The sequence below is a fragment of the Mytilus californianus genome, unplaced genomic scaffold, assembly GCF_021869535.1.
Source record: "Mytilus californianus isolate M0D057914Y unplaced genomic scaffold, xbMytCali1.0.p SCAF_9, whole genome shotgun sequence".
In the NCBI taxonomy this organism is placed as follows: Eukaryota; Metazoa; Mollusca; class Bivalvia; order Mytilida; family Mytilidae; genus Mytilus; species Mytilus californianus.
This window is the reverse complement of record NW_026262745.1, coordinates 12,768,990-12,792,316: the sequence shown is the minus strand read 5'-3', so window position 1 is coordinate 12,792,316 and position 23,327 is coordinate 12,768,990. Positions and strand designations below refer to the sequence as shown.

The following is a 23,327-nucleotide window of genomic DNA, read 5'->3' as shown; positions in this document are numbered from 1 at the left end:
GATATAAACCACATATATTCTTCAAGTCATAAAAGAACTTGAAAAAAATGGACGAAGACTATATAAGGTGTTTAACATACAAGTTATTTTGATGCCTTTGGACTTTCGTATTTGTTTAACTCTTCATCTTAACTCACAATGTGGCTGTGCAAAGTCAGTACTAAGAATGCTAGAATTGACAGAATAAATGTTGTTACTTTCAGTAGAAATCTTAACTGTTCATCAACCGAAAAAAATCTTCTTTTATTGAAAATTGAAAAAAGATACCTTGACTTTTTCCAAACATTCTGAAATGGGATGTGACGAAAGCCCTAAAAACGTACGTCGACAGTGTCACATGTGGAATTTCAAGTAACCTGAATTCAACCAAACTTGTAGGCCTCGGTGAATGAGTGGTCTAATTAGTTTATCTACTGAAATAACTGTTTTACTACCCTGTCAACACTGAGGTTGTGAGTTCGAACCCCGCTCTTGGCAGGTGAGTTCATTCCTTTCTTAATTGATTAGGATTACCAGTTTTCCTGCAGAAGTCGGTAATTCTCTCCGGGCAATCCGGTTTCCTCCAACACCACCAAGAATTAAGTAGCCACATGTACTGAAAGTGGCGTTTAAACACAAAAAACGAATCAATTAATAATAAATTGAAAATGTATTGTAATGCATTTTATATGTTGTATGTCAGTGTTCTCTTTTAGTGATTATTTTTGTCCATATGATGATATCAAGTTTACTTTTTGAATATATATTTGAAATTTTCAATATCTCCAGTTTTAGTTAAATTCGATTAACCGAATTCTTAGCTTTCCGTGTTCTTTCTATCAATTATGCCTATTGTTCCTTTTAACTATTTATTTTCCCCTTCATATTTTATACATACGTATTCATCTTCATCTGCTATGACTTCAACTCCATTTGTAGTTAAATTCGATTTACTTTGTCTTATCTATATATTGTGCCAATGTTGTTTCTAACTTTAGTTTTCGGTTTGAAGATGTACTTCTCTGTCTTACTTTGTTTGCTGGTTTATGACCGTATCGTTAGACTTTGCAATTTCTCTTTAAAGAAACACAGTGTTTGTGGCATAACATAAATATATGAATTATATTTGTATAATCAATTCATATAAGAATGTACTCACATGTACGGGCAAGCCAATCGTTTGTAAATGGTCTACATGTATAAACAATACATTATAATGATTTTATGAATTAGACCGAAATTTACGATGATATAATGTTAATCCGTTATTTAAATATTTGGTGTTAGTTGTAGGGCGGAAATCTAAACGAAAATTGCGATTCTGATAAGTGTATTAAACATTAAAGTATTAAAATATCAATATTCATATTGGGGTTAATACATGTACATGTATTTGACTGTAAGGTATTCAAAAATCAATATCTATTCATAAGAATAGTAATACACACAACGGAATCAGAAGACAAAGGTCAGTGTTAAAAACTTATTATTTTGATTCAGTTCGAGGTTAAAAATCTTTTTTTCATCATCTGCTATTGTGCAAAAATAGTCATGTTTGTGTTTTGAATAATAATGTAAAAATCCTGGTATAAAAATTATGGCTTTGTACATCAAGGTTTTTTCACTGTTTTACGAATATTAAAATAAATTAATTATAGTAAATAAACTCTTCATAGATACCAGGATAAAAATTGTGTACACCAGACGCGCGTTTCCTCTACAAAAGACTCATCAGTGAAGCTCGAATAATAAAACTTAAAAAGGGTAAAATAAAGTACGAAATTGAAGAGCATTTAGGAAGAAATTCTGAAAGGTTTTGCCAAATACAGGCAAGGTAATTAATTCCTTGGGTAGAGAATCCTTAATATTTCGAAAAATTAAAAGTTTTGTAAACATTTAATATATAATTATGACAATACAGTTAATCTTCAAGTATGAGGGGGAGGTAGTCTTCTCCCTTCTCCCACCCTTAACCTCCTTTCTCCCGCCCCTCACCTCCTTTCTCTCACCCCTCTTCTCCTTTCACCCACCCGAAACATATATCTTCCTATCAAAAAGTTAAGAATTTATAATTGAAAGACTGTGAGATCAACAGTCAAAGGGAGAGCTTTGTCGCTCTCCTTTTCCTGTTAAATTACTTGAAAACCTTAAGCCTCGTTTATCTTGTTACTAGAAACAAACCACAGTGTGGTATACCTAAGAAATTTAAAGTTTTATTTATGTTGTACCAACATTTAGGAAAATGCACACACAGTATTAAATTTATAATATTCCAATAAGACGAAACCATCCAGAAATAATAAGATCAATCTCATAAACAATTTGAAGATTCCCGTACAGACAAACAATTTGAAAATAAATTAGAAATTAATAAAAGGGTTACTTATATTCCCATTTCTAGAATAAGAACACACTTCATGGACTTGTAATTAAAATGGTTTGTGTTCGTACCGGCTGACAAAGCAGGCAACAATGTGATGGAGGTATGTTCTATGCAGAAATGCGTAAGAATGAAATTATAAAGTCTCGTACTTTCAAGTCCGTGCGCACCACAGATCAAATAGTAAACAATCATACCATTACCACAACTCAGCTTAAGGCCTTCTCTGAACACTTGAAGATATCTATAATTATATATTTGCTACTTTCACTACACAAAAAACCTGTCAAATATCGTTTCATCTCAACATCCTTTCCGAAATTGCCTTCCTATTTTTAGCTTTGAACAATGGGCAAAACGATAAACTTCACATACGAAACAGGATAGGGTACATGTAACCCTTGCTTATAAGGGTTCGTATTATCCAGATATTTCTAGCGTTTTAATGACTGTTTTTCATGTATATTTTTTGGGGATTGTCAGTACAATGTGCTGTTGGTTTTGATTTTACTCGCCTGTGTATTATTTTCTTTACTTGCTTGTGTACTTTTCTCTATTTTACTCGACTGTGTATATTTCTCTAACATTTTGATCTTCTGTAACTTATTAGTGAAAGCAACGATTAAAAGAATATAACGCTTACATTTTGGCTCTTTCAAAACGCTTTTCCCAAGTTTACTTTCACCAGAAACGCGCAAACCCAGAAATTTGACGCCAAGGATGTATAAATACTTGAGTACAATATTGAATTAGTTAGTCTTTTTATTGGTTCAGACGTTAAAACAAAAGAAAAAAGCAAACCATAAATGTTTTATGCAATAATTTGTTGTCAAGTAGTGTTGTTGTTCAGTCAGTTAACCTGTAATAAATCTTTCCGTCACTTTAAAGTTTAACTTTTGATGTGAATCGAAATTTTAATTCTTCCATTCATTTAAATATTTCAAATGACTTCGATCATTTGTTTGCTGAATATCTGTATAAATATTTACTTTCGTACATAAATAAGTAAATACTTTTGTTAAATTTTTAGGGAAGGTTGAATACTTGTTTAAGCTGTTATTTCATAAGATCTATTACATCTATTTCTTTGTGTAATAATTACTTCAGTTCCGTTGTCGGAACCATGAATTATAGTTGCTGTCTCTTTTTCTGTTTGCTTTCAGCAGATAAAAGATGTAAGATTTGAGCTCTGCATTTCATTATTTATTTATCAGATCAAATTCTATTGTACACCCACATGAATTACATAACACTTTTGATTTTGTATAAATGGTACACGTTCAAAATTTGTTATATGTAAAGTGTGCACTGTATATCTTCTACAAGTTCTCCGTCCATAATTAGAGGCTAAAACCATTTTGTATACTAAGGGTTCATGTTGCTTTTGCATTATATTTCTATATTGTTTTCTGTGCTAAGCTTTGTTATTTTTTTACCAAATGTAATGAAACTTAAACACAATATTTTTAACTACAAAACTTGCTTTTACCATTCTTGAGTTATGTACCTTTATAACGTTATATGCAAACGGGGCATCATCTGTGTCCCATGGACACATTCTGCATTTATTTAATTTTGTGTCATGTTGGATATAATTATTATTCTTGTTTACATATTATTGTATTTCCGTTTCATAGCTTTAACATTTGGTCATGCTTTAAGGTTGGAGAATTCGCATATATAGTAGTTTATGAAATCAATGTCGTGATGTCTTATGTTTATAAAAGGAACTTTTATCAATTTGTCTTTGACATGATGAATTCATTACTGACTACAATAGGATTTTAACATGAACATGATGATGAGCGTCTTGGTAAGGAGTACTTGAGGTCCTCGTCTTGTTGCTCAACACTGGATTTTCTTTGAAGCTTGTTTCTGATTGTTGTTTGTCATCTCGTCTTTTATTCTCTAGTGTTGTCTGTTTCTACGACTGATGGTTTTGGATTGCTCATTGGTATTTTCTTACCTTAATTGTTATTGTGTATTACAACTCTTAAGCCAATACCACTGCTTATGTACTGTAAGTCTAAATAAGTATTGCTAGCTCTGCTGTAATCAGTACTTTAGCACTAACAAGGTGTTCCTTAAATATTAATAATTGATTTTTTTTAATCCACAATAAATGCTGAATTGGTTAAATTCTAAGGTTATACTCTCGATGCATATGTATTCCTTAACTGGTATTGGCTTCTAAATGTTAATAGTATTTTGGATTTATAACTTTTCGACTTTTAATACTTTTGTTCTTCCAGTTTTTGCGTTTCTTGATGAGACAAAAGTTTTGAAAACATTGTTTATCAAATAAAATCTTGTTATATGGTTTTATAATGTTTCTTATCAACGGATAAACCAAGACGCATAAAACCGTGTCATGGGACTCCTCAGAAAGAATCTTCTTATTGTGGAACGAGATTTGTAGAAAGTCAAGTCAAGTTGAATATCCCTTTGGTATCTTTCGCCTCTCTTTTGTTAACCTGTGCAGTAGTATTATTTTAACAATGACTGTAATGATTAAGAAACACTCTATAACTGCAAAACAACAATTTTCAACTTGAATTATACAATTATTAAACCGAGCATTACAAGTAATTATTCCGCATATAGTTATAACTAATCGGGACACATCCCTTACCCAAAGTACAGTTCACGACTGTATAACCTACTCTGGCATAGTCATTGTCGGATATAACGTTATAAATACTTTTAACTGCTTTGTCACTCATAAATATAATAAATAAATAAATGATAAAAAAAACCAAACTGAACCCTTCCATGTTAATAGATAGGAGTTTTTATTTATAGTAAGTAGAGATTCCAATTTAGTTTAAGAATGTTGAATATTCATTGAAATCTGCGGGGGTGCGTGTTGTCAGCAGATTTAGATAAGCTACATATCTCTTGTATTGAAGTTCTCTGTCAAACATTTCATTCGATAAAGTTAAGTACCATGATATACGACAAATGTAAATAAAGAATGTATATATTATAATATAGATAAAGATAGTTATTTCATCCTCCTTTGCAGATTTTTATTGTCATCTCATCTCGTATACACATTCGAAAATGGAGGAACCACCATCATATGACTCCCTATTTGGTAAAATTGCTGCGGCAAAGGTTACTTCCGATGGAAATGTTGATTTCGCGCGAAAATCAATAGGAATTTTGTGCGGATCAGGTAAGTAAACAATTTATTTACGATAATACAAGATTCACACATATTTTATATGAAAAGCACTACAGATTTGTGATGCTATTATATTAAAGATTTTTAGCAACAAAATGAAATCTGTGTATTGGTACCGTAGCACGCTTTGTTTTTTTTTTTTTTTTTTTTTATTTTTTCATAATATATGCATGGTCGCGACATATGCATTAAATTGAAAGGGTTGAACTTACCAAGACAATGTTTCGTAAATTAATAAGACCTGATTAAATAATAATAACTTCATTATTTTTGTTCATCTCAAAAGATTTAATGTGTATTTTACATTTATATGTTGAAACAAAACCAAAAGCAATTTATATAAAAATAGCAATTTAATATTGGTTGCAAAGTTATAGGAAACGTATTCGTGTACATTGTCTTTGTATTTTTAAAGTTGACGGTACTGGATTGACATGTCATTGTGTAATGTATTGGTTGCATGTTTTAAACAATGAAAACAACACGTTATTAATTTCATGCGTCCGAAGTACTTTTCTGGATTTATCTTCATCAGGAACGCTCAAAGCCAAATATTTGAAAGCCATGGATGTATAGGAACCGAAATAGGTGAAGAGCTTTATGACCAAAAAGGACCTAAAAATAGCAAAATCCATCTAAGGTCAACTTTGCCTGTTTGAGTTGAACCTTGTTTCTAAATAATTTCAAAATTTATAAACGGACAATTTTAGAAAGGTTTGTTATAAATCATGTCAGTACCGAAGTACTGACTACTGAGCTGATGATACCCTCGGGGACTGATAGTTCACCAGAAGAGGTATCAACCCAGTGCTGTAGAAAATGAAAACAAAACATTATAAATTTCATGCGTCCGAAGCGTTTTTCTGGATTTACCTTTATCAGGAACGCTCAATGCCAAATATTTGAAAGCCAAGGATGTATAAGAACCGAAACAGTTGAAGAGCTTTATGACCAAAAAGTTGAAGGATAAAGTATCGTAGAAGGTCCATCGCGAAAATCATGATTGGATATCTGCCTATTATGTCTTACACACAATGACAAGTTTGCTTCCAATAATCGTTTAGTGCTTTTAATATTCAAGTGTAACATTTTGAATTTCTCTGGAGGTAAATGTATTCAAAGGTTTTTATTTTAGCAGTTGAATGTGTATGGGAATGAAACCTCTACCAAATCATTATCTGTAAAGATGAACTTTGTTAAAACAAAAAATGTTCCACTGGTGGGCAGGATCTTCTTACTTTCCGGAGCACCTGATATTAACCCCAGTGTTTGGTGGGTTCGTCATGCTCAATCGTTAGTTATTTTATGTAGTGTTTTGTGGACTTCTTTGTCTTTTTATCGTCTTCCTTTTCCCTCTATAGCGTTGACAGTTTATCTTCGACTTATGAGTTTGGAATGTCGCATTGGTATCGTCAGTCTCTTCTTGTTTAAAACTTTAGAAATAATATTGGAGATCATTATTCTAAAATCTGGGCTTAGAATAACGAATCAATTAGGGTGCAACGAATACACATCCTTGTTATAAATATGGTTTAAAGTAATGACATTTTTTATTTCAGTATTAAAGTTAATACTATAAAATAGGCGTATGCAGTTTGCTGTATAACAATAGGATGTTGTACCTTATTTCTGTAAACGCTAAAATAAGCCAAGCAAGATTTAAATTTTTTGAAACGGTCATTTTGGTCTGATCAAGTGTAAATCGACTGAACATCTCGCAAGAGAAAAATGTTAAGAATTTTGCATATATATTCTCACTTAATTAATTTTGATCAATTTTGTAAACTGCAGTTGCTTCTCCCTCAAACAAATTGGCCTTGAGTGGTTATGTCTAATAACATGCATCTGACGCAGCGAAGAAACTTTACTTTAACCTTATTAGGAAAGCAAACCTTTTATTTTATTTTTATACTACTAATATAATCTCTTGTACAAAATGACACAGTACACTGGGTTGATATATGAATAAGAAGACGTGGTATGATTGACAATGAGACAACTCTCCACCAGAGACCAAATGAAGTAGAAGTTAATAGTAGTAACTACAGTGGAGATCACTTCTAACCTCTCATCAAATCTATCAGAATCTGTCAGGAGAACTGTCCTAGGACAGTAGGTAGAACTGTCATCCTGACACCTTTTAGACAGTTCTAGCTAGAACAGTTCTAACCCATAACTGATTTGGTCAGTTCTACCTAGAACTGATTAAGACAGTTCTTACTAGAACTGATCCTGACAGTTCTACCTTAGAACAGTTTTAGACAGTTCTACGACTAGAACAGTTCTACGATTAGAACTGATTTGGTCAGTTCTACGGCTAGAATTGATTTAGTCAGTTCTGTCCATATATATATTATATAATATTCGCTGTCTCAAATACATTGAAATTCTGTTAACTTTGACAGGAGGCATTTTGCGTGTGGCTTTATCAACGATAACAACAACACTGAATGGTGACCAGTGAGATGCCCTAACTGCAGTGACGTCATTTAGAACTGTTCTACAATCCTGACAGGTTTGGTCAGTTCTACGGCTAAAACTGATTTGGTCAGTTCTGCTGACTGTTCTACGACAAGAACTGATTTGGACAGTTCTACCCTAGAACTGATCCTGACAGTTCTACCTAGAACTGATTTGGTCAGTTCTACCTAGAACTGATTCTGACAGTTCTACTTAGAACAGTTCTAGGGTAGAACTGTTCTACGTAGAACTGTTCTAGAACAGTTTAGAACAGTTCCATGATAGATTATTCTGACAGTTCTAATGAGAGGTTAGAAGTGATCTCCACTGTATATTTCATCATACGGTCTTCAAAAATGAACAAAATCCATACCGCGTAGCAAGCTATAAAAGGCACCAAAATGACAAATGTAGAACAATTCAAACGAGAAAATGTACAAAACAATAAATAAAATAAAATGAAATACAGCAATAAACGACAAAGAGACAAACAAAGCATGCTACACTATTCATATTTAGCTTTGTAATGAAGTTAAGTAAAGTATCCCTCGTCTTTTTAGTCTGTATGTAAGATTTACTAATCCTTGGCATTTTCCTTACATGGATTACATTATTTAATTCCTTTTTTAATCTTTGTTTCAGTGATTGCCACAATATTACTAGTTTTGTCCTTAGCAGTGCCAATAGCAGCCATTGTAATAGGTAATTTGTCGTTTTATTGACTGTAAAGATTATAAATGCAAATAACTGTAGCAAGAAAAAAAATTCTGATGTAAAGAGCAGAAGAACTAGATGTTGAACATTTTTTTTAGCAGCTGTATATATTTACTACATATTTCCTTTATCCCATTTTTAACTACCGGATATAATGAAATCGTTATTGAGACTTTCAAGACCGAATGTGTCTTTTATCATTTTTATGAAATAAACGTATTGAAACTGTTTTCACTTGATAGTATATATATTTATTTAGGAAATGAAATATATAGTCATATGATGAGTGTTCCAATAAGGACTAACTGTGCCACTCTAATCGCAGATTTGTTTTTTTATGTCAGTAATTAATCATGGCCAACCTCATGATGACCAATCGAAACATGACTGAATTGATATTTTCAACAATTATACCGTATTTTCTCAAAATAATCCAGATATACGAATGAAATTTCTTACACGAACTAAATCTAGTATTCTAAATAGATCGAATATTCAAATTGATCGTTATCCATTTTCAAGCGTTGATATTAAAATTTCGAGTTGTAATTCTCATTCAAAAAATGATAACAAAAGGGAAAGCTGCATCTCTCCTATATTGTTTTCCATTCCTCAAGGCAATGTGCCTTTTTCTCTTATTGCAGAGTGTACATTTCTCCGTTAGTTTAATATGCAAGTATTTGCAGTGACGTATGCTATTTTAATGAACGGAAACGGAAACATTACTAAAACGTTTACACTAGGGTAATAGATATCATGAAGATATAGTAAATAAGTCCAAACATTTATTAACATTATGATTAATCACAATTAAAGGTAAGTGTTAATCGCCGACGTACTATTCAATTTACAGAAATTGAATAAAAAGTATTTCCTTTTAATTGTTTAAATAATTACTAAAGCAAACAAGTTTGAGTAAAAAATACGGTATGGGTGTTGCTTAATGTTAAAAACAGAACGTTGACCTGTAGTTGTTCACATCCCTGTCGTTTGGTCTTTTGTTGATAGTTCTCTTGTTGGTCAGTCATAAGACCACACATCTTTGTTTTTATATAAAAATTTGCATTTATAATCTGTTATGTGTACTTAAAAGGCTAATTGATAAAGATTATAATTAGGCTATTGGTGTTAAACCAAATTCTCCTTTGATAATGTTAAAAATATAGGACTAAGCTGAATAGAGAAAATTTGGTTAACATTAACCCCAGAAATAAATCTTATGCATGAAAGCATTTTATTTAGTAACAAGGGATTTTCCCCTGCGGAGCAACACACAAAATCTCAATTTGGTGTTCATGCTATTCTTCATTTTTACACATAACATCCCTTAGTTCATTATGTTTTTTTCATGTTAGGTTTGGAAACAGAGCTTCATTTTGATGAAAAAAAATCATTATTTCTTTCTATTTAGGAGGACTGTACCTACATGACTGCCCAAAACAGAAGTATATTCCTATATACCTGATCGTATTTGGAAGTTTTTCCATTGTCAAAGCTTTGTCGAGTTTGGTAGACAATTGCAGAGCCAGGAAAAATGAAGGACAGCAGGATGAAAACAAGCCTAAAAGTGCATGTGACGGAATCATTGGTTGTTTTCTATTTGCATGGTTTATAGCAGGTACATATACAATATAATATTAAAAATTTTGACATCCAAGTTCTCATTGTACAGCAGATCTAGAAAGACCTACTAAAACTGTACATGGAAAATATTAAATATAAATTATAGCTGTCAACTGTTAAATAAACAAAGGAAAAGAAAAGATATATATGGAATTATATAATGTGAAAAATGCATTTTTAATGATTGATAAGAATCACGGACTATGATATTAAACATAAATTTAACATTACTATTATCACATCAAAAGGATTACCAATTTAAGCAATAGGATTGGACGCAAGTGATCATAACTTATATTAAGTCCCCTCCTTACAATTTGCATATATAATAACAGAAAAACACATACGACCAGACAGTATAAGTAGAAAGCAAAGGAGGTATCTCAGTTTTGTGTAACCGAGAAAGCGAAAGAGAAAAAATAGAAAAATTAAAACCGATTGTTCAGAGAACAATTGAAGGTCGTTCAATCTTCAAATTCACACGTTTTGATAATTTAAGTTGAAATGAACCTTAATAAAGATATCCACTGAATTTTACTTTTTTTTTATATAAAATAGGCGACTGAAATAGTAACTTCCGGTTACTTTTTAATTTACTTCCGGAGTTAAATGATAGATTGCCTACATCTTATTCCAAATATATATAGTTTCTATCTATATATTTTCTATAAAATATTGGAGATAATTTGCTACTACCGGTTTAAAAAATGTCATTACTGGTGCCTAATGTTAGCGCACATAACACTGAATAGAAAACTATATGGTTTCTATACACTTTTGTTTGAAATATAGAAGAAAACTTTCAATATCAATTTGTGCATTCATATTTGTTAGATCATTGACTAAAAATGTACTGATATTGACATTCTAGAAGGTAATGGAAAGCATCTTCCACAGGAATATTGATTGATTACTAGTATATCGTTTGCAGGAAAAGTCTGGGGTTATACGACATAATTATTACAATTTCTCATCAGAATATGTTTAATTGGCTATTTACATTATTTGGCAAGCAATGTCTGGATTTCTACGATAAATAACAACTTCTCTGCACATTATTTTTAGTTGGTCATTTATATTTTTTCAGGAAATGTCTGGGTTTATAAGACGTATAAAAACTTCTCTACAGATGAATCGAGCGAAGAATACTGTCAACCAACATTATTTTATTTCTCCTTTTGGTTAATTACTGGTACATACATAATTATGGGACTATTTTTTCTCATCTGTTGTGGATGTTGTATTTCAATGTTATGCTGTAGTGCTAAAATGTCAGCATACGGACCAGCTAAATATGGTGTATAAGGAACGTTATGTGAGAATATTTGGGCATTACTATATTTTAGTGACACTGCATTTATGGCATCAGAATTACAGGATAGACATTTTTCACAAAGAAGTAGAGGTTACAATCAGTATATCTGCACCATTAAGAGAGGATGGAATCCTATCTAACAGTAGAAATATATAAATAAGTAGAAAAATTCGATATAGAAAACTATATATTAGTGAATTCAAAATCTTTCAATTTTACTTGTCTGTCTTTCTCAAATGCTCATCACGGAGATAACACGGTGTACGTCGTCTCTTACAGGTTACGCCTGCTTCATGCATGTGAGAGTTTTTAATATATCAATGAAAAAAGGGGTTTCGTTGTAGTATTTTATATTTTTAGAAATAAACGTTTTAACAACATTTCTGTTGTTATTTTCTAGGCAACTCATTATCCATTTGTATTTACTTTACATAAATCAACAAACGTGTATAGTTTTAACATTATTTTGTTCACTTTTTATATCGACGTCATCATGATGCTATATCTTAATGTAGTCAACAGTAATTTACCGATGGTCATATGATTCTGTGGTCAAGATCAGGTGACAAAAGTCAAAATAAACAGCCCACCTCGCTTCAAATATGATTTAAAAAAATGCATAAAATTCAATATATTCCCCAAAATACAACCTCATATCACCAATTAAAAAGTGTTCAATCAATTTTTTCCGAAATTTTTCACAATTGACTTTTTCATGCAATTTATATTTTTTTATATAGCAATGCGATAAAATTTCGTATCCCCTATCTCCCTTACTTATGAAATAAAATGTAGCATGGCGTTTACATATCTCCGTCAATGCGATATGTCGTGGTATGTTATTTTTGGATTTCTCATTCGACCAATTATGTTATGAAAATTTTGAAACTGTAAACCTTTTTGCGAAAATTTATTACAAAATCACGTGTTTTGCTCACTAGGTTAAGTACTTGAAAGTCAACATACGAGATTCATTTTAATTTTTTCGTTAAAACCATATTCCGACTGTCGAACATCTGACGTTATTACCGAGTCTTCTAAGGATACGAGCACATATCATATAACGACTGAGGCGCATCAACATAAATTATGTATACCCTGTTGATGCATCTAGTGTGAAAGCCGGTTGGAGTTCGCGTAATTCACATTGCTATCACTTTAATGTTTGCCTTTTTATGTTCCTCCAGGTAAGTAGATTTTGATTTTTTCAATAGAACAACACTATAAACCAGACGAGATATTTTATGTTCAACCATCAGTAAAGTACTTTTAACAAATAACCCATACTAAAGCTGCTATTGTATTGCATTACTTACTTTACCTGTAGGTTTCTTTTGAGAAGTTTCGTTTATCAGTTGGAATTGAAAAGAAATTGATTGGATTAATATGGGACAATATTTTATGGATGGTTGATATATTATTTCATCATAATAAAAGTTATTTGTGACAAAAATGTCATGAATCTTTGACTAAACATTATAAGGAATAGGATAACAGTTAATCCTTAAAAAATTCAGGAAAAAACATCAATTTGTGGAAATTGTGTTTTATAAAAAATATTCAAGCTATTTCATGCAAGCTTGTACTACGAAAATCAGATAGAAAGTGACACAAGAATCGAATATGCCTTCTACGTATGTCTATCACATTTTGTTTTGAACAATGTAAATTGTCCATTTCCTGTCCTTATCTTACATAAAATTACGTCTTAAGGCTTTGTTGTAAACCTTAGTTCCAGTCATAGCAAAATAGCTACGAAAAATGCATGGAACATATCCATGATCATCTGACGGATATTCTATTACAGGATTTACCATAACGAACCCTTGGTTCAATAGCTTTTCCGGAAACTCAAGCAATGGAACATCATATCATCTGGTTAAAATAAACTCCATTTGCAGGCGCTACACATAAACGAAAAGTTCACAATGGGAAACCAGGAATCATACCGGTTATGGTAAAGATAGGTTCCAAACCGGTTGTCATTGTCAATTTCTTGGTGTAATTCAATATGTAGCAGACTTAACCGTTTCTGTAGTATCCGTGATATCATGTGCAATGTAATAGAAGCGGAACGAGCAGCCAAGAGAAACTGCTTTTGTTTCAGCTCCTGTATGAAATTTGCCTCACACACACCTTCAACAACATATAAAAAATATGTCTTTAATAAAAAAAAACAGTATCTCGGTGACCACATGTTCAGTTAATTATTTTGGTGAATCCGACTATCGTTTACAAAGAATGATTTGTCCCTAACTAAAACATATTGATATGTTTGTATCTACGTTGGCTATTTTGTTTGGAAAATAAGTTTGACTAATGATTTCAATCTGTTTTTAAATTTATCATCATGATCAGAAGTTAATTTTTTATTACGTTCAACAAATATCCCATAAATCTTTCGCTGGAATATTGCAGTACTCTTCTAAACTTTAGATTACTTTTGAATAGTTTGATTTATCAATTGTAATGTAATTGTCAACAAACCAAATACAATAGGCGGCAGTATTTGATGGATGGTTAATAGAATCTCATTACAATATAGTTGTTATAAAAATGTCAAAAATCTGTGCCTCTGCATTATAATCAATATTATGGAAAAGACTATTTCTTGAGAGAAAAACAATACAAACAGGAGAAACGTTTATTTGTACATGGAAACCTGTATCTATTGACAAAACACAAGCCCGTCGCAAGAAAATTTTGTTTTTAATTCATCGTACAACGAAAGAAAGGTGAATAAGGTATAAACAGAGAGAGGATACGAAAATAATTAGTATTTTTTTTTGGCATTCGATGTAAACTTAGGACACAATTTATAAATAATAATTCAAACTTATGTCTTTCACATATCCTATATCACCATAAGGGTCATACAGTATTTTTCAGCTGTTCTATATAGATCGCCAGCAAATATTGCTACCTTCAGCACTATTTTGTTTCCTTGGATTATATTACAAATTTGAATTTAAACCAAATATGTCTATCAATTTGTATGTATACTGACCCAATACAGGCCTAATCTAACATACAAAATAATAGTAATGTTGTAAACATTAGTCCTAGTCATAGCAATAGCTGGTGCAATACTCCCGATACTATTGTACCAATGACATTTTAGTGGGGGGAATATTGACCACTATTTATAAAGGGAAGTAATTTTTTGTCGGAGTATTTTATTCTGAGTCTGCAGAGACATATAGATATACACTTCCTACCATAAATTTTGCAGAAAACGTGAAGAGAACGATAACTTTCAATCTGTAATATTGTCTAGTTTAATCGATACTATAAATAAATAACCGTTTCATTGCCCTTTGTTTGTGTTACCTTTGTAATTAACCTGACCTAATTATTTTCTTCGGGTACATTTTAATAGACCTGTACAAATCAATTAATTGATTTGAACATCTTATGAATATCAACAAACGTCCATAAATCCCAGGTAATTCAATACACAGTTTTTTATTTATAAGTTTAGCATATATGGTGTGCTAATGAATACATATAAAATATCGGATATTGTGTATTGATATGCAGTTTTTCAAAGGTATGTGAACTGTCATAGAAATATTTTGAATAGTTTTGAAAAAATTGAAGATATAATAGTGTCCAAACACGTCACCAATTAATTTACATTGATTGAAAATAAAAAGTTGTCATATTTGAAGATATTTCGTCAACTTATATACTTATTTTTAAATCATATGTCAACAATTTCACATCATAGAAAGGTATAATTTGTTGCGAAATATTGAGGATATTCAGTAGTATGAATCTGAAATAAATGTTTATGCGACTTACCATCGAAGGTATTTATATCATGAATTTCACTAATTACTGTAGAAACAATCAAATGTCAAATCACGAAATATTGAAAGATATGCGTATGAGCAATTTGGAATTAGTCTATTTGATATTCTGGTGGGTGATAAGAGGATTTTCGGTCCGACGAAAGATTTATTTTCATCTTTTGCGAGGCTCACTTTTTTTTTGGCGCAATTTATTTTCTATTTTGTACACAATTATTTCCTCCAAATGGCTGCATTTCACTGTCAACATTCACAAAGATGTTGAACTTCGTATATAATTAATATCTATTTTTATAATCGTCTTTTAAAAGTTATAACTATAAAATAAGACACAATCAACGTGTTCGGCATTGTACTAATTGGGAATTTGAACGATGTAGTATAAAAATGACGATATTTTAGTTAATCTCTTTTTTTGGTTCCTTTCTACAGTTAATTAGCTATGAATACGGATATGGAAACTTCATGTGAAAAGGCTCCTGAGTATACAGGTAAATAGTGTCCTTATTAATCAATGTGATAAAATACATCAAAAATTGTTCCGTATAGAAACACACATACACAGATAACTTTTATTCAATCTAATACTTTAATACATCTTCACATGTCTGTGCGTTTTGCCCAATCATTATTCCAAAATAGCAGAAGTCTTTTGACAGTCGCAATAATTTTCATGAATAGCTGTCATTGGCTAAGTATAATGGACATTTTACTTGTAACGTTGACAAAATTATTCCACTTGAAACTCTCCTGACATTAAGGTAGTAAATGGTTATCCTTGGTAACGTGTGCATCTTTTAAAATAAATATTCACAAGTTCGAGAACGATTACGCTAGAATACTTCAACGAAAACTATAAATACATGTATATTATATATATTAATGCACACAAACGTATACTTGTATATATCTATATTATCAAGAAATTCCTGTTTATAAATGTTCGAAGCAAAGACTTATTACTTTTGTATTATTCAGACCAGCCACCTCCAACATACGAATCACTTTTTGGACAGATAAAACAGGCAAAGCAGAACTCAGGTGGAAATGTTGCCTTTGCCCAGAATATAGTTGGCATTACCACAAACTCAGGTAAGATACTGCAATAAGATTAATATACAAACCATATATGGTGCGTTTTTGTTGTATTTAATCTGAATAAATAGTGATGAAGTATCAAAATGTGTTTACCAGATGGTCAATATTCCAGAAAAATCGTGCAGTCATGAATAGAATTGATTAACACTTACCCAGAAGACGAAAAACAAATAACAAACGGAAAAAGAAAAAAAGAAAACACATAAAGACAGGACCACACCGAACTAAAACAAAATGTAAACTCTCAAAACTAGAATGAATTCGTTTATGATCAAAACCAAACAACATATAACATACTATTGCATTGATTTCTTTTATTGTTTTTTTTATTTACATGTCCATTATTGTTTACGACAGAAATTTCGGTAAGTTAATTGTAGCATACTATTTTGTACGCATTTTCCACTCTTATATTTCAATGTTTTATGTTTTTTTTTATGCAGAGAATTAACTTTTATTAAAGAAATACATAGGGATGCAATCTAGCTTTTCACAAAAACAGTTTTAATGGGAAAATGGGGAATAAATGACGTATGATGTCAGTTGAAATAATGCTGACAGCATAACGCTTTTGTTTTTAAAGAAAACACAGCTGGAATCAACTTACACGAAATTTGGGGTTTTTGTGGTAAACAAGTATGTAATATGATGAACTCGATAACGTTGTTAACTCATGAGGTTTCACATACGATCAACATGCACAGACCAAAACAACTACAAAGTCTGTTTTTTTAACATAAACAGTGACGATTGAACTTTCAACCTTAGACTACTATTACACATAGTGGTCTCAGCTTTATCCATAGTCATGAATTGTGTTTAATGTTGCATTGCAATGTGTAGGTGTCAAACATTTAATTGTACGCGTATTCAATACGCTTTTTGTGACAATTTGTTTTAGGAAAATGCTAAAAGCAAAACGATGGGACATTATTTAGAAATAGTTAGATCCCAAAGACAGAGATAGAGAGATGTTAAGCATTTTAGGATAACCTAATCATTAAACAAATTCCACATCTAGTCAGTTGAAATTTCTTGCCGGAACAACAGGAATGGTTATATCGCATGCAATCCCCCAGCAGTTGCATTGACACGAGGAGTCGACATGAAAGAATTTATTGTAACTAATTTCTAAATTCTTTCATTGTTTTTTTTTTTAGTTGGATATATCATATTCTTGGTTTTAGTACTCGCCATTCCAATAACTTGTATCGTAATTGGTAAGTTACGTAACTTAAAATAATGCTGTAAGGTCATACATTTTAAATGATGTTAGCATTCACATTTTGGGGGAATTTTATACTTCACATAGTTAACATAATCAGATATGTTTTAAAACAACCTTCATACACAAAAATACGAAACAAATGAAATATGTAAATTTAATGATTAAACAAGCCAACAAATACATGTACTTTCTCTAATCTTTATTCGTTTTAACTTTCACATTCCGTTTGTCTATTTGTCGTCCATTATTAACGTGAGGATATCATTCTCTTTATTCTTAAACAAAATCACACTGGTCAAAATCCAATTACGATTTCTTATTTACTTGCAGTTTCTGATTTTCATCTTGTGATGTCACTATAAATACGACAATAACTAATATCTCACAGGATTGCACAATTTTTGAAGATGATTGAAAAAATGTTTTATTACATATCGTGTGGAAATTATTTAAGGAACATTTATTTGATGTTCAGTGAACAAAATGCGTACCTCAATCAAAGCAGAAGTGGAGTTTTTATTTACCTGTCCACGTTCACTTGAATGAAGTTCATTTCATTGCATTATGCAATATATATGATCATTCCTCATCATTGTCAAATAAACGCCACTACTTTCATTTTAGGGTCATCCTTCCTTCATCAGTGTCCAGCACAAAGATACATACCTATCTACCTCATAGTTTTTGGTGTGTTTACATTAATCAGAGATGTATCCAGTCTGATACAAACATTCAAGGCTAGGAAAGATGGAATCGACGAAAATCAACAGCAGAAACCAAATGCTTTTGATGGACTTCTAAGTTGTTTTCTATTCGCATGGTTTATTTGTGGTAAGTCTAAATACATATATGAAATAACACAAACAATGTTAGTCTGTCATGTCGTGTCTAAAACAATGTCTTATAACACAAATCTTGAACAACTAAACAGATCAGCTTATATGCAAAAAGTGTCTTTTATTTTGACAAAGAGTTCGTATTTGTTTTGTCATTTTGATTATTCAACATCTTCCCTACAGGTGCTTTTTTTCCAAATGTTGCTTATTCGACACACAAAATGTTTGAATGTGCATGTTGCCAGGGAAGCTAAGGAAATTAAGGAAATAGTAGATTGCCGATGTTCAAGTCTCAGAAATCGATAAGACAAAACCCAGGGAATCGCGTGATCTCCAAAAGGAGCCATACCTAATACATCCACAGCATAAATTAACGTTACAGTAGTTTCCCGATATTTAAATCTCGTAAATCGATTAAGAAAAAACGAATCAAGGTAGCAAACAGAAAATGAGGGAGTCCCATGGACTCGAAAAGGAGCTAAAACGGATGCGTCTACAGGGTAAGCTTCTCTGGCTACGCATGCATCACCCGCATTGCAAGTTTTTACTCAGTTAAAATGTCACAATCGTGAATAGGTCACAATCGTTACACTTTTTGATTAGACGACTATTCTGGCATCTAAAGATCTTCGCCTGCGAAAACATGTCGTTAGTGAGTTGAGTAGCAGACATATCATATCGGTCAACAAATTCGTGATAGTAACCGTAAAACATGTCGTTAGTGAGTTGAGTAGCAGACATATCATATCGGTCAACAAATTCGTCATAGTAACCGTAAAACGTATGTACATTATTAATGTCGTTCTTCTTAATAACTCTGTTTGAGCAGTTTTTGTGTAAGGCGCACATTTGTGTAAAATAGAAAATGAGTTAGATACTCATCGATTTTGCATTGAAAATTAAATTTTTTTAAATAAATACTAGTAAATACTTAATATTGCTAACCCGACGCCAGGTCTTCAACGTGTTATCTGATGGGATACTGCCAAATGGTCAGATAACAACAGGGCATATCATATGAAATCTAAGAACAAGTAAGACCGAATGACCATGTAAAAGCAGTCCCTCCTTAACATACATGAACCTTGCAGTCATACAATGCAAAGTAGGAAAAAAACAAACCGTTTATGATGTAGATTGCAGACATTTGGAAAGTAGCTGGAGATTGACATATCATTATTATTCATTGAATTAAAAAATCACAATAAATAAAATAGACATCTACGGGTTAAAGATGTTTCACTTGTATTTATAGTTATATAGGGCACATTGTTTACGATAGATCGTATAATGATTTTTAAAGAAGTTCTGCACATGAATTGTTGCAACACTTTGGAATACAATGTCTAAAATATGAAAACATGAACTCAATTTAATTCAATTATCAATAACAACATGAGAGTAGACATAATAAAAATGGAAAGAACTGATAGTAAAGTATGATTAGCGACGTATGAATGAGGCAAAATAGTGTCATATATGAAAATGAATTGAAAACGTATAATAATTAAGGAATAACAATGCTGTATTTGAAGAGTTGCCACCGTCAATTGGAATTTTTATGGTCGCAAATGCATTTTAAAGGCAAAGCGGAGCGGAGTCAGTAAAACAGATACTTGCGATTGTCAAATCTAAAATTAGCGGTGGCAACTCAAATACAGTACTGTTTTTCATGTTATAATGTAACACGCTTAACATTTTCAAGTTAAACATTTCAACAATCCTGTTATCGTCGACTGCGATTGTCTAGCGTTGTTGCCAATGACTGCAACCGTCAACAGTGGAATTGATGACAGACGTCATCAAATCATAATTCTCGTTACATGGCAAATTGCATTAGAATATTCATTAGGTAATCAAGCATGATAATCCTCACAAACATAGATTTAGAAAACAGTAGTTTACCAATGTTCAAATCTTATTAATCCATTAGGAAGATACAATTCAAGGTAACAAATAAAAAATCTAATGGAATCGAATTATACTCAAAAAGAGCAAGATCGGTGCGTAGACAGGGTAAGCGTCTCCTGCTATGCTCCCATCACCCATCATGCAAATACATGTCCTGTCAAAATGTCAAAAAAGGGAAGATTACCCTAAATACATCATCCAGTTTTGCAATAAGTTGTGCTATATTGATACAAAGTGTTCATGACTTGTAAAACAATATTTTCATTTTCAGGCAATGTTTGGATTTATCAAACCTACGGAAACTTCACAACATCAAATCCTGCTGCTTTGGATTACTGCCACCACACGCTATTCTATTTTTCTTTCTGGTTACTAAACGTTACATATATCATATCAGGTGTTATGTGTTTGTGTGGTTGTGTTTATTGTGCCTACATCTGTTGTATGATAAAAGGAGCTGACTGACATTACTGCTTATTTTTTTGTACCTAAATTTATTTTTTTCTCAATTATGACGTTAATATTCTTTTTAGTTTTCGAAATATTCCATTCTGGCGACATGAAAAAAAAAGACAAATCATTCACGATGACATCACGCAAATAGAAGGCACCTTGTTCTTAAGCCATAAAATATTCATTACAGGGACAAATTATTTACCAAAACAGTACGTGAATAACGACATTTCTCTGCTCTCGGTAGGTTTTTAAAGTTTCATAGATTAAAACTAATTATTTAGGAGAAATTCCATATCTATGGTAGTAAACGTATCTCTAATTATCTTTAAAAAATGGTGTATGCAGAATTTTCGGCATAATACTTATTTACACGTTTATTTGAAAATTTGCAAATCTATGATTAAAATAATACTCAGGATGAGTTAACATAAAATTTAGAATGGAAATGGGGAATATGTCAAAGAGACAACAACCCAACCAAAGAGCATGTTTATGCAATATCATTTTATCAGCTTTTTTTAAATAAGATTCGTTCAAGTTTCGAGACCAGTTGAAACCTCTTCCAAAGAAGTCAGAATGTCGGAAATAATTATTCGTTTAATTAATGCAACTAACTTGCTGCGCTTCAATGCATTTTATTTTTTATTGTTTATAGTTTATGTTTTGTAATATCAATTCAATAATAAAACTATTATTCTTTCGTTAATATTCATAAACAGTTATAAAGTATAGAAAACATACCAAACTCGTCATGACTTTTCAAATATTAATCGTCAAAAATAAAAATACACCTCATACATATTCTTTTTTCTTTATTCTATTTTATATCTAACACAGCTCATCGAGTTCGTCTGAGACCAGTAGATTTGTGTTTTAGTCTCAGGTTTCATAAAAATCGGAAAAAACGAAAGAAAAAGGAAAATAAATTACCACTTCGTTGTATCTTTGTTGAGTTTTTTACCTTCATGTTCGCTCAAACTAATGGATGAAATATAATATATTAAAATGAGTATATGTGTGCAGTGATTCCAAATCTTATATGAACATGCACAAGAAATATTATGTACTAGGATTGTAAAATCTACCTGATAAACTCCTTTCTTTTAATGATTATGATATCACCGTGCATCATATATGGGATGGGTACTTGAGTATTGGAAAAATATTACTCGATAAATGCTTTCTAATAATTTTAATATTGCAATTATTGTCTTAGTTTCTAGTTTGAAAGACTTCAAGATTCAAGAGTCGAAATTAAATATTAAAAAAGTAAAAGATTCAATATTTTATATTTCGAAAAAGTCTCACCAATTGTATAAAATTAAAAAAAAATCAAATACAAATATCAAACATACTTTTTAAAACAAGATAGATATATTTTAAAAGATTTAATTATATCATCAGTTTTAATATATAGTAAGAAATGTTTTCCTCTACATAAAATATTAATATTCTTTTAAGGTGATGTAGTATGATTGCCATTGCGATGCAAAGCTCTGATTCCTTGTCCTGTTTTGGCTATACTTTTTGTCCTCTTATGTCGATAAGGACTTCATTTTTAATGAGTTTTGGATTTTCAAATACTTTGACCTCGAGAATCGCTGAAGAGACATTTATTGTCGAAATGCTTCTGGTAAAGAAAAATTGGTACCGTTAATGTTATTACTACCACTGGGTCGATACCTCTGCTTGTGGACTGTCAATCCCCGAGGGTATCACCAGCCCCAAAGCCAGTACTGACATGAAAATACGGATATTGTGTTATTAATATTTGCTGTTACAAAAGTTCGGAAATTACTTTAAATTAAGGAATATATCTTTCTCATGGAAAGTTCTGATTCCTTGTCCGGCTTTGGCGATATTTTTTGTTCTTTTAGGCTTATAAAATATTCATTTTTTTTTAATAAGTTTTGGATTTTCAAATATTTTGTCCTCGAACATCATTGAAAAGACAAATGTCGAAATGCGCATCTGGTGCATAAAAATTGGCACCTTTAATTTTATTATTATTCACTAGATTTCAAATGAATTGGATATAAGCAACTAAAGATCACCGTACCACCTTCAACAATGGAAAAACCATACGTTATAGGCATCTATAAAAGACCCCATTATGAAAATGTGAAACAAATCAAACAAGAAAACTAACGGCCTAATTTGTTACAATAAAATTTACAATATGCTTTATTATAAAAATATTCATGAATAAGTTCTTTCATCGAAGTAAAGGAACTTGTTAACAGCACAGAAAGATTAGTCGTAAAACACTTACCGGAAACCGAGATGAAACGAAATTTGAAGGTTTTTTTGGGGGGTGTAGTTAAGGTA

At 31.4% G+C, this 23,327-nt stretch overlaps 2 protein-coding genes across 3 annotated transcripts; both read left to right on the top strand.

Moving 5' to 3' along the window:
* Positions 1–1,364: 1,364 nt before the first annotated feature.
* LOC127715583 (transmembrane protein 272-like) lies at positions 1,365–12,038 on the top strand. The gene is made up of 5 exons (XM_052221673.1): positions 1,365–1,447; positions 5,385–5,537; positions 8,649–8,708; positions 10,132–10,338; positions 11,431–12,038. Exons 2-5 carry the CDS (start codon positions 5,423–5,425, stop codon positions 11,646–11,648), a joined length of 600 nt encoding a protein of 199 aa, XP_052077633.1. The 5' UTR covers positions 1,365–1,447; positions 5,385–5,422; the 3' UTR covers positions 11,649–12,038.
* Positions 12,039–15,129: 3,091 nt separating this feature from the next.
* On the top strand, positions 15,130–21,796 carry LOC127715582 (transmembrane protein 272-like). Of its 2 annotated transcripts, none has more exons than XM_052221672.1 (6): positions 15,130–15,208; positions 15,903–15,961; positions 16,449–16,562; positions 17,729–17,788; positions 18,421–18,627; positions 20,815–21,796. In XM_052221672.1, the coding sequence occupies exons 2-6, from the start codon at positions 15,913–15,915 to the stop codon at positions 21,006–21,008; spliced, it is 624 nt and encodes a 207-aa protein (XP_052077632.1). In that variant the 5' UTR covers positions 15,130–15,208; positions 15,903–15,912; the 3' UTR covers positions 21,009–21,796. The 2 variants fall into 2 exon arrangements, with proteins under 2 accessions (XP_052077632.1, XP_052077631.1); XM_052221671.1 differs by lacking the exon at positions 15,130–15,208 and adding an exon at positions 15,371–15,470.
* The last annotated feature ends 1,531 nt before the right edge of the window (positions 21,797–23,327 follow it).